Source organism: Littorina saxatilis, unplaced genomic scaffold (genome assembly GCF_037325665.1).
Source record: "Littorina saxatilis isolate snail1 unplaced genomic scaffold, US_GU_Lsax_2.0 scaffold_1292, whole genome shotgun sequence".
In the NCBI taxonomy this organism is placed as follows: domain Eukaryota; kingdom Metazoa; phylum Mollusca; class Gastropoda; order Littorinimorpha; family Littorinidae; genus Littorina; species Littorina saxatilis.
In genome coordinates this window covers 18434-30718 of record NW_027127880.1, presented here as the reverse complement: position 1 = coordinate 30718, position 12285 = coordinate 18434, and the positions used below count along the sequence as shown (strand labels likewise).

The window sequence follows — 12285 nt, the reverse complement described above, 5'->3', positions numbered from 1 at the left end:
GTTCGTCGTGATCGCAGGTAAAATCCGCAGTCAGCATCGTGCACTTCCGCCTCACATAAAGATACCATACCAATACATGCACAGTCTACATTACGATTGAGTAAGTCCCTGAGATAAACAAAATTTGCGAAATTCTTTGTCAGTTCCTCGGAAGAAATGAAGAATTAGCGACAGAATGTTTACTCGAACTAAGTTTTGCTTTTGACGTCAAGGGTTTTATGTTCAAAAAGGAGACCAAGAAGAGACGTCTTGGTTTATTTAATGGACGTCGTTTGTCTTTAAAGGACCAAGAATGACCAGCCATGGCTGGTTCTGGACAGCAGGAGACGTTCCTTCAGGCACTGCGAGACTGTCAGTGGCAGACAGTGAGACAGTTGGTGCCGCAGGGGTCCAGCCAGGCGCAGAGAGACGTGGCTGTCAGTCAGGCTGTCACACACAGCCAGTGGGGGCTTGTCTCCCAGCTCGTGCAGCTCGGGATCAGTCAGCAATGCAGAGACCTGGCTGTACACGAAGCCGCAAGGTAAGACACCGTGCTTTCCTGTGCCTCTGTGTGTTCTGATCACAGTATTGTCTTTCTCTTTCACTACCTGTGTGATCCTTCTATTCACTTCAACCTACTGTAAAATGACAAATTATGTATATCCAAAAACATTAGGGTTGTAAATTAAACTGCTTTGCATCTTACGGTCTGTGTGCTAGTGCATTAACCTGTAGGAATGACACATAGACCAGTACAAAGGGATTTCACTCTGAAGTCGTGTCTGTTAAATCCAATGATAAAAAAGTGTTCTTATTTTTAGTGTGTGTTTGTGCATATACACTCTTCAAAAAAAGTTAAGGATCGGTTGAAAAAACGGATCTAATTATAAAAAATTGCCAACAAATTAAACATAGACATAATAATTTAAAAAAAATGTGTTTGAATTAACAAATGAACAATAAGTCTTGACCTAGAATTTTGTTTGGCAGGCAGAGTTATAATTTCCCTTTGTGGGACTTCTCAAAAGCTTCTGCATTTTGGAAGAAAAAGGGTGTTTTTTATAGCCCCATGAAATTTGCGGAACGCACGCCAGGGCAAAAGGTTGTGATGCACGTGCTACAACAGGGTCCTGGCTATGAACATCGCTCACCAGCTTGTGTTTAAAGGTTGACACGCTGACACAATTATGCACAGTAGCAACATGCCCCCACGAAGAAAACTGAGCGATTTGCATTGAGGAAGGGCAAAAGGGCTACAAGACGGTGTTGCTGCCAGGCAAGTGGCCCAGAGGCTTGCAGTGGCTCCCTCTGTCATCATGAGACTAAAACAGAGATTCCAAGCAACTGGAAGAGTGCAGGAGCGACAACGTTCTGGTCGGCCCAGAGTAACCACACAAAGAGAGGATCGCTTCATTCAGAGGCAGGCCATGCAACAAAGATTGGCTACGGCAAACAACATTAGGCAACGCCTTCAAGCTACCACCAACACTGTTGTTAGTGGTCAGACGATCCGAAACCGCTTACACAACTTTGGCTTGCGTGCAAGGCGTCCAGTTCGAGGAACAACCCTGACTGCTAATCACCGAGCAGCTCGCCGAGCCTGGTGCACTCAACATGTGAGCAGTGGGCTCAGGTGTTGTTTACAGATGAGTCCCGCTTTTGCTTGGAACCTGCTGATAGTCGCATCTGAGTGTGGAGGCGGCGCGGGGAGCGCTTCGCAGAAGGCGCTGTTCTGGAACGACAGCGTTTTGGCGGAGGCTCTGTGATGGTCTGGGGAGGGATCAGCACCCGTCTAAGGACACCTCTGTACCATGTAGTGGGCAACTTGACCGGTGTCCGCTACCAGAATGAGATCCTGCAACCCCTGGTTGTTCCAGCCCTCCAAGTGATAAGCCCTCGTGCGATTCCTCAGGATGACAACGCACCTCCCCATCGCTCTGCAGCTGTAAACACCTTCATCTAGCAGGCCAGGGTCAACAGGATGCTGTGGCCAGCCAACAGCCCGGACTTGAACCCCAAAGAGCACATGTGGGACGAGCTTTGTCGTCGGGTACAGCAACATCACCCTCCTCCTGCTAATCTGGGTCAACTGCTGCAATGGCTCCAGCAGGAGTGGAATGGAGTTCCCAGAGCATTCATATGCATCCTGATCCACTCCATGCGCCAACGATGTGTTGAATGCCTGGCACACAACGGAGGGCACACGCGTTATTGACACTGATTCACATTGTTGTGAATTCCATTTTCGAGGGTTGTCACGTTTGACACACACTAGCTAAATTGTCGCTGCCGCGTTCGATCTTTGCTTTGTTTGTCATTACTCCTTGGTTGTTCAATTATATAATTTTAAAAAAATGAAAGAATTCGGTCTTGTCTCTTTTGTGTGTCGTGCTTGTAAAAAAGGGATCCTTAACTTTTTTTGAAGAGTGTATAGATAGAGCTCAGAGTCTCCTGTGGTCAGTATCTTTGTACACAGTTTTGTCTACCCTGTATATGTAATTTTGCTTCCTCTTTCCAGACGTTTCGACTTTGAGGCGAAAATAATCCCTATTCATCAAAGTAGAACTCTGATTTGCAGATACTGCCTGTGGGACACTGTTGACGAACTCGTTGCCGCTGGCGTCAGCAAAGAGAAGAGAGACTTCCTCCTCCAGCGAGGTCTGCGACAACGACAGTGGGCCCTGGTGTCTCGCCTGCTGTCACTGGGGGTTGGCCTGGAACCACGGGGCCTGGAGGTGACAGCAGCCTTGGAACACGGACAGTTGGGCTTAGTGCAAGATGCTCTACGTCTTGGTGTGAGCCAGGAACTACGTGACCTGGTGTTGACAACGGTCTTGGAACACGGACAGTGGGAGCTGGTGCTTGACACAATACGTCTCGGTGTGAGCCAGGATCTACGTGACCGGGTGCTTACAAAAGCCTTGGAACACGGACAGTGGGGGTTGGTGCTGAAAGCTCTCCGTCTCGGTGTGAAGCAGGAACTGGTGACCAAGGTCTTTCAGGAGGTCGTCAATCAGAAAAGATGGGAGCATGTTCCGAGTTTGGTGAAACTTTGCGACAACAATGACCGCACAGACTTTGTTCTTCGTGAAGCAATCATGGCCTGTCGGTGGGACTGTGTGCGGGAACTGGTCAAGACTGGTCTGACGCCGGCACAGCAGGGCCTGGTCTGCAAGGAGGCCTTGGAATGGGCGCACTTTGACTGTGCTGTAGAACTTCTTCGTCAAGGATGTGAGCCGGACTGTGCAGAGCGCATTGTTCTGGAAGCCTTCCGGTGGAGCCCATGTTGGAATCTAGTTGAACTTTTGAGAGAGGATGGTAGTAAACCAAAAGTGCGTGATGTAGTTCTCCGCACTGCGAAGACACACGGGTGCTGGACGGAGTATCTGATGATCCTGAAAGAGGCTGGGGCAACAGAAAAGGAAATGGTCGACCTAGTCACCACAGCATTTCACGCGATGAACTTTGTTGTCATGCTGCAACTCCTTTCTCTCTTTGCTTCGGCAAGACGGGTTTTTAAACAGGTGCTCCTTAGAACACGATTTCCCGCTCATGCCATTAATACTTTGCATACGTGTTTGGTGAACGGTCACCCGGACCTGGCTTTCTACATGTTCACTGCACAGGAAATGTGGGACAGTGTTGTAGGTATGTTCAAAGACGCTCGCCTCAGTGACAAACAACGACGCTTTGCCTTGAAACATGCCATCAGGAAACGTGCATGGAAGACTGTGAGACGCATTGTTAAGAGTGGTTCACTGAGTCGAAACGACCAAAGATATGCTTTTCTACAGGCTGCCAGACGGGGGGAATGGCGTCTTTCACTGAGGCTGAGCAACCACTGCACAAGTCTCTCTGTCAGCGACAAGGTGTTTGCTTTGAGGTTCTGGCTCAGACGTGGTCTATGGAATTGCGTACAAGCCGTGCAGGAAAAATGGGTTGGTCATTTTGAAGACTGGATGCATTGGAGATATTTTTACACGAGAGCACATGTTTTGGAATGCGTTTTAGAGGAGTCCATCATAGCTGAGAAACTTGAAGCATTTACTGAAGTTTGCAATGAACAAGACCCTGAAGACACATTCAGAACTGTAGTTTTTGATACAGCTATTGAACACGACAAATGCAACTTCATTGTTGAATTTTGCCGTCTTACACAACACGCGGATGATTTTGAAGCTGCAGTCCAACTAGCAATTGAGAAGAAAAAGTGGGGTCTTCTAAAGAATCTGATAGAAGAAAACAGTGACTGTGTTTATGAATGGGAACCTGAGGATGATTTTAAACTGTTCTGTCTATGCGTGCGAAGCATTTCAATAGAAGAAGACTCCTGGCAAATCGTCGTTCCTGCTTTGAATGGCCTCTGTGATCTTTTTCAAACATTCAACGCCCTAGTATATTGGGATCCAGATAAGGATTTTCGGGATACCACCACGGGATGTCTTGTTCGAAATCTTGCAGCGTGGTGCCTTGAACGATCGTACGGAAATGCTGCCCTCGTACTTTCTGTCATCTCTGGCTACACGGAGAATGTTACCCGAGTCATTGATCAGCTGAAGGACAGCATAAACCGAGACGTCTTGATGTGTTGCTTCGCGGTTGCGTTGAACTTGTCTGACTGGGAGTCAGCAGTGACGTGTCTCCAGCACCTTTCCTTTACTGAAGCAGATGCAATGTTCTATGTATATCTCAACGATGTCGAGCTTGCGGACTTGATGGAAACTTGCAGGGAAAGAGCGCAGTACATGTGGGTGGTATACCTCGGAGTCTACACAGGGGACTGGGAGCAAGTTAGAACAGCTCTGGAGTTGTGCGAAGACACATCTGTTGTGGACTATGCTATTCGCAAAGCTTCATCTGATGGAAAATGGGACATTGTACAGAGCCAGGTTGCCCGGTGTTCCCAGGACAATAGCCTTCTGGGTAATGTATTTGCCAGTGCAGTTACAGCAGGACGATCGGACATGTGTACAGACTTGATCTCCAAGATAAATAATTTACAAACAAGTGTTTCCATACAATCACTTCTGTGTAATGCTGTCACAAGTTCGGGAAACAGAGAAGAGATGGTGAAGCTGTGCATTGAATTCGGGCTTTCCACACACATTACGACATGCACCTGCACGTCAGCACACGGGTGTTCTGTGTGCGGAGATTGTCCAATCAAAACTGCTCTGAATAACGGACAGATGCCTCTGGTAAAACTCCTGTACAAAGCAGGGGCCTGCTCCAACACACAGCTCTTCCGTTGCAAAGAGAATGCTGACCTCAGGAATCAACTTCAGGGTCAACGTCGCCAAGGCATTGTGGAGTACCTGGACCACGCAGCAACCACCCCGCGTACCCTGCAGGACCTGTGTCGTCTGCAAGTGTCGCACCTCATTGGGTGTCACCCTGGTCGCGTGGATAGAGTTATGTCCCTTGACATCTATGCGCGTGCCAAAGATCTGATCAACTTCAAGGACGTGTTGTCTTGAAGTCTTCGTGGGGTTGTATCAATTCGATGCAAACGATGTGAACTCTTACGAAAGAGTCTTTTTGATACTCCTGCCTAGACCAGAGCGCAGAATTAGGGAGTGAACTTGTCGCCACGATAGTTCAGGGACTGAGTATAAGTTACCTTACTGACAAAATTAACGCTGTCACACCTTCCATGCCTTGCCCTGAAGTGTTTTCAGCGAGTCGTTTCTCGTCGTCATTTTGAACACTTTGTTGTTGTGAATAGGACCGTCATGTCAATATTTGTGAGTACGAAAACTCAACCATTATTGAAAAGTATAATTTCCCTTGCTAATTTTGTTTCAATCTTTCCCTCTGTTTTTAATTTTGGTTTGCTTTTGTTTTGTTTTTTGACTTTTCTCTTGTGGTCCTGAAGAAGCCGTCAAAAGCAAATATTTAAACAGTTGTGTTGTTTTTGTAATGCTGAGTAAAGATGTCTGTGTGTTTTTTTAACTCTGAAAAGTATATGATTTTACCACTCCCCCAAACTCTGGTGCCATTTTGCTGACTAGGCCAGATGGCGTCTGTGTTATGCTACAGAATACAGAATCTTTAATTGCCCAAGGTTGGGAATTTGTTGTGACATTGCGGTTAAGAAACATTCAATCCAGCCATATACACCAATACACGCATCATTTATACAAACTGATCAACAACATCAATTTGAAAACAACACTGGACAGCATTTAAAAATACATTGACTAGAACTAGCAGCATACACTCAAAGCTTCCTTACCTCAAGTCACACACACACACACACATCAATCAATCAATCAATATGAGGCTTATATCGCGCGTATTCCGTGGGTACAGTTCTAAGCACAGGGATTTATTTATTTATTTTTATTTTTATTTTATGCAATTTATATCGCGTACATATTCAAGGCGCAGGGATTTATTTATGCCGTGTGAGATGGACGCATATCCTACTTATCACGGCCTATTATTCCACACACACACACACACACGCACACACACACACGCGCGCGCGTGCGCGCGCACATATGCCCACACGCACTACGTGTTATTGTTTGACTCACTAAAGCCGAGAGAAATATGACTGGTCCACAACGATTGAAAATCCTGACAGTTATTTCCGGTAGACGTCTGTTCGGAATGGAAGAGCACAAGATAAAAACAAGTCGCGTAAGGCGAAATTACTACAATTAGTCAAGCTGTGGAACTCACAGAATGAAACTGAACGCACTGCATTTTTTCACAATGACCGTAGTCCGCCGCTTGTGCAAAACGGAGTGAAACTGACGAGCCTGTTCAGCGCGGTAGTGGTTTTGCTGTGCTGCATAGCACGCTTTACTGTAGCTCTCTTCGTTTTAACTTTCTGAGCGTGTATTTAATCCAAACATATCATATCTATATGTTTTTGGAATCAGGAACCGACAAGGAATAAGATGAAATTGTTTTTAAATCGATTTCGGAAATTTAATTTTGATCATAATTTTTATATTTTTAATTTTCAGAGCTTGCTTTTAATCCAAATATAACATATTTATATGTTTTTGGAATCAGAAAATGATGAAAAATAAGATGAAATTGTTTTTTGGATCATTTAATAAAAAAATAATTTTAATTACAAGTTTCCGATTTTTACTGACCAAACTCACTCATTAGTTTTTAAGCCACCAAGCTGAAATGCAATACCAAACCCCGGCCTTCGTCAAAGATTGCTTTGCCAAAATGTCAATCAATTTAATTGAAAAATGAGGGTGTGACAGTGCCGCCTCAACTTTTACAAAAAGTCGGATATGACGTCATCAAAGGTATTTATCGAAAAAAATGAAAAAAACGTCCGGGGATATCATACCCAGGAACTCTCATGTCAAATTTCATAAAGATCGGTCCAGTAGTTTAGTCTGAATCGCTCTACACACACACACACACACACACACACACACACACACACACACACACACACACACACACACACACCACGACCCTCGTCTCGATTCCCCCCTCTATGTTAAAACATTTAGTCAAAACTTGACTAAATGTAATGATACTTTGTGTGTGTGTGTCATACGCAAAAGAACTTTGGCTCAACAGTTATCTGTGCATTTACTTATGAGATTGACAGTATGCTTATGTTTTGTGTTAGCATGAGACATTGAAAACGAATTAATTTTCATATCTTTGTCTGGGTATTTTTTGCATAATTGAATAGCAATAAATAGGAATTTTTCTTTACTGGTCGACTTGGATTTGAAATTGTTATAGTTAGAAGAGTGTGCGTTTCTAAGTGTGTGTGTGTATGTGTGTTTGTGTGTGTGTGTGTGTGTGTGTGTGTGTGTGTGTGTGTGTCTGTGTGTGTGTCTGTGTCTGTGTCTGTGTTTGAGAGAGAGAAGGAGAGAGAAAGAAAGATATATATATATATATATATATATATATATATATATAGATTGCGTGTTAGTGTGTATATGGGCGTGTGGACGCGTTTGGACCCAAGGGTATTTAGGTCCAAAGCACACACACACACAAACGTGCATAGAAGCATAAGAACCCACACACGAACGCTTCACACACTTAACGCACACGTGGACGCGGATGTAGACCCTACTGCCGCACACGGGGATAAACACATAATTTAAACTCAAAACAGAGAGAGAGAGAGAGAGAGAGAGAGAGAGAGAGAGAGAGAGAGAGAGAGAGAGAGAGAGAGAGAGAGAGAGAGAGAGAGAGAGAGAGAGAGAGAGAGAGAGAGAGAGAGAGAGAGAGAGAGAGAGAGAGTACGCGATCGGACCCAAGCACACACACACACACACACACACGCAAACTCTCTCTCTCTCTCTCACACACACACACACACACACACGTGAACGCACGCACACACCCACATACATACACGCATACATGCACACACTTTGATCCAGAATCACACAGACAGACACTGACACAGACGGACAGACTGACACGTAGCCTAAACTCACACACTTACGCAACCAACACACGCACACACAAAAACACACACAGACACACAGACACACACACACACACACACGCAAACACAAAAACACACACACGCGCGCACACGCACACACACGCACACACAAACTATTTAGAAACAAACACACACATTATGCAGATTCTTTTAAATTGTACAAATATCTAGGACTGCATATTTTTTTAAATAAGACACGACTCAGAGGAGATAAATTCTCTAAATCCGTTTTTCTATGTGTTTTCTTTGTAAAAAAAAAATGGAAAGATCTGGTAGTTGGAACAATGAGTAAGTGAAAGAAACGATAGCACCGAATGTCTTGCAGCCTATTTGTGTCAATTCATTAGTATTTAAACTGTAAATGGTGGAATGCACCCGTGTCTTACAACAGCTGCAAACAATTATCTGTCTATTAGATTAGAAGCAAGCCCCTTTATATATTTGAAGTGGACGGTCCACTCGCGTCAGAAAGAGGCGGTCAGGCATGTCTGCAGGTGATGTTTTGTAATGTGGCGCCTTTTTCTGCTGTAAACAAAACCCAGTTTTGTATGTCTTACCCTTCGGTTTTGTTGAAATCGAAAGACATTCCACAATACAATAATCTACACAGCTGCTATAACGAAATATACATGTGCTTTTTCTCTATGCATTTTGTAAAGAAAAAACTACATGGAAGCATCAAATATATTGTATTGGAAGGAAGTTGTGTGTATTACTTCTAATCTAAACTTGGCCAAAAAAGTTATTGCAGCAGATTTCAAACCCAAATTAAAACATTAATTCCCATGTAATTTCATTAACACTTCATATGTCAGTTAAGGCCGTTCACTTACCCTTCAGGATCACCCTTTGGAATAAGTATTTCTTTGACAGGGATCACGTGACCGCCGCTCAAGTAATGGGACTGTGTAGCCTTCGGTTTTCATATTTATTAGCCTTGGCCTTGGTCAATAAAGATGAAACCGAAGACGATATGGTCTCCTCGGACCAACAAAATAATGTCTGTCAACAAGCCACCCAACATCTTATAATACCCGATGTGTTTATTTTCGTAATAATTGGGGTCATTTCGTTGTGTTGCCTTTGCTGAAATAAACAAAACATTTCTTGTAGCATTGTGTTACTATTAAGCGCTGGATCGTATTTTCAATTCGTTGTCAGTATTTTGAAGTCTTTGCAGAAAAAGATTGATTTTTCTTGCAAAGTGTATCCTAATTAAAACGAAGTAAAACAAACAGCTTCTTTGCCTTTCTTTTCTTCAGTCTTTGTTTTTAGTTCTTTCTTCCTGTAATTGTTATTTGCATTGGTAAACTGTGGGGGTGTGGATGGTGGGGGTGTGGATGGTGGGGGTGTGGATGGTGGGGGTGTGGATGGTGGGGGTGTGGATGGTGGGGGTGGATTGTCAGTTGTGTCAGTCATTGGTGGTGTGGCGGGTTAGTTAGTGATAAGGTCGCGATTTAAGGAGAAGATATTAATCTCGCATTCAAATACAGGCAAGAATCTAAAGGTGACAACAACCACTGACAAAATTAGTTGGAGAAAATTAACATAGCCTATCATTTCCTTTGTCAAAAGGACTTTTACCTGTACTCATTAACGCCATCCATTCGACACTGATACAAAGGAACAAAGCTGTGAATCACAGGAGATATTCAGCCTTTCACATAAAAACAAAAAGCATTTCCATGTGAGGTTGAGATGTCCCTTGTCTCACTAGGATGGACGGTGCCTCTTGCAACCTGAGCGTTACTACTGACACACTGACGGTAGTCAGATGATGTGAACTGCACTGATCTCTACAACATACACTGACTAAATAAAACAAAACTTGTACAACATACACTGACTAAATAAAACAAAACTTCTCTCAATGAAACACAGCTTCCCGCAGCAAATACCTTGCTGAACCCAATGGCAGATGGTAAATACGATATGGAAAGAACACACGCACTTGCACATACACACGCATGCAGAGGGAGAGATAGAGAAGGAGAGAGAGAGCGTTGGGCTTAAAACTCCAGTCACATTCTATACATATGTGTTTCACATACACACGCATGCAGAGGGAGAGATAGAGAAGGAGAGAGAGAGGGTTGGGCTTAAAACCCCAGTCACATTCTATACATATGTGTTTCACATACACACGCATGCAGAGGGAGAGATAGAGAAGGAGAGAGAGAGGGTTGGGCTTAAAACCCCAGTCACATTCTATACATATGTGTTTCACATACACACGCATGCAGAGGGAGAGATAGAGAAGGAGAGAGAGAGGGTTGGGCTTAAAACTCCAGTCACATTCTATACATATGTGTTTCACATACACACGCATGCAGAGGGAGAGATAGAGAAGGAGAGAGAGAGCGTTGGGCTTAAAACCCCAGTCACATTCTATACATATGTGTTTCACATACACACGCATGCAGAGGGAGAGATAGAGAAGGAGAGAGAGAGGGTTGGGCTTAAAACCCCAGTCACATTCTATACATATGTGTTTCACATACACACGCATGCAGAGGGAGAGATAGAGAAGGAGAGAGAGAGGGTTGGGCTTAAAACCCCAGTCACATTCTATACATATGTGTTTCACATACACACGCATGCAGAGGGAGAGATAGAGAAGGAGAGAGAGAGGGTTGGGCTTAAAACCCCAGTCACATTCTATACATATGTGTTTCACATACACACGCATGCAGAGGGAGAGATAGAGAAGGAGAGAGAGAGGGTTGGGCTTAAAACCCCAGTCACATTCTATACATATGTGTTTCACATACACACGCATGCAGAGGGAGAGATAGAGAAGGAGAGAGAGAGGGTTGGGCTTAAAACCCCAGTCACATTCTATACATATGTGTTTCACATACACACGCATGCAGAGGGAGAGATAGAGAAGGAGAGAGAGAGGGTTGGGCTTAAAACTCCAGTCACATTCTATACATATGTGTTTCACATACACACGCATGCAGAGGGAGAGATAGAGAAGGAGAGAGAGAGCGTTGGGCTTAAAACTCCAGTCACATTCTATACATATGTGTTTCACATAGCAGGTCTATCTTTTCCCCATTCTACTGATCACTGATGTTAAATCTTGGATGGTCGATAACAAACTTAAGCTGAATGATAATAAGACTGAAGTCTTACTGTGCAAAAAGAATAACACTACATTTCCCTCTCCCCAACCTGTTTCCGATAGGCAACACCGACATTCTTTTCTCACCATCAGCTAGAAACCTTGGATTCACCCTTTCATCTGACATGACCCTTAACAAACATATATCTTTAGTCTGTAGAGCAGCTTATTTTGAGCTTTGTAAGATCAGCACCATTCGCCACACACTCTCCTCTCAAACAACTAACACTCTTGTCTGTGCCTTTGTTCTTTCTAAACTTGACTACTGCAACTCTCTTCTCTCTGGCTGTCCTCTGTACCTCCTGCATAAACTACACAAAGTCCAAAACTCGGCAGCACGCCTCATTCTGCCGGAAAGCACGAAAACGAGATCACGCAACACCACTTCTTCTCACACTGCACTGGTTACCTATTCAAGCCCGCATTGACTACAAACTGTCCACCCTCTGCTTTAACTTCTTTTCTGGCTCGTCTCCTGCTCACTTCTCTGAACTCCTCACCGTCTATTCTCCAGCAAGACAACTCCGTGCTTCTTCTGACTGTCGCATCCTTACCATTCCACACACCAAAACCAAAACATACGGACAACGCACTTTTACTTTCTGCGCACCCACACAATGGAATTCTCTCCCCTTTCACATCCGCCACTCTCAGTCACCCCAAGCATTCAAACGAGCACTCAAAACACACCTCTTCAAGAAATACAACCCCTGATTTTGTTTTCTCA

The 12285-nt window shown here is 44.2% G+C and overlaps 1 protein-coding gene across 1 annotated transcript; it reads left to right on the top strand.

The window, feature by feature from the left end:
- The first annotated feature begins 271 nt into the window (after positions 1 to 271).
- LOC138956233 (uncharacterized) lies at positions 272 to 7125 on the top strand. The gene is made up of 2 exons (XM_070327643.1): positions 272 to 520; positions 2558 to 7125. The coding sequence occupies exons 1-2, from the start codon at positions 303 to 305 to the stop codon at positions 5454 to 5456; spliced, it is 3117 nt and encodes a 1038-aa protein (XP_070183744.1). The 5' UTR covers positions 272 to 302; the 3' UTR covers positions 5457 to 7125.
- The last annotated feature ends 5160 nt before the right edge of the window (positions 7126 to 12285 follow it).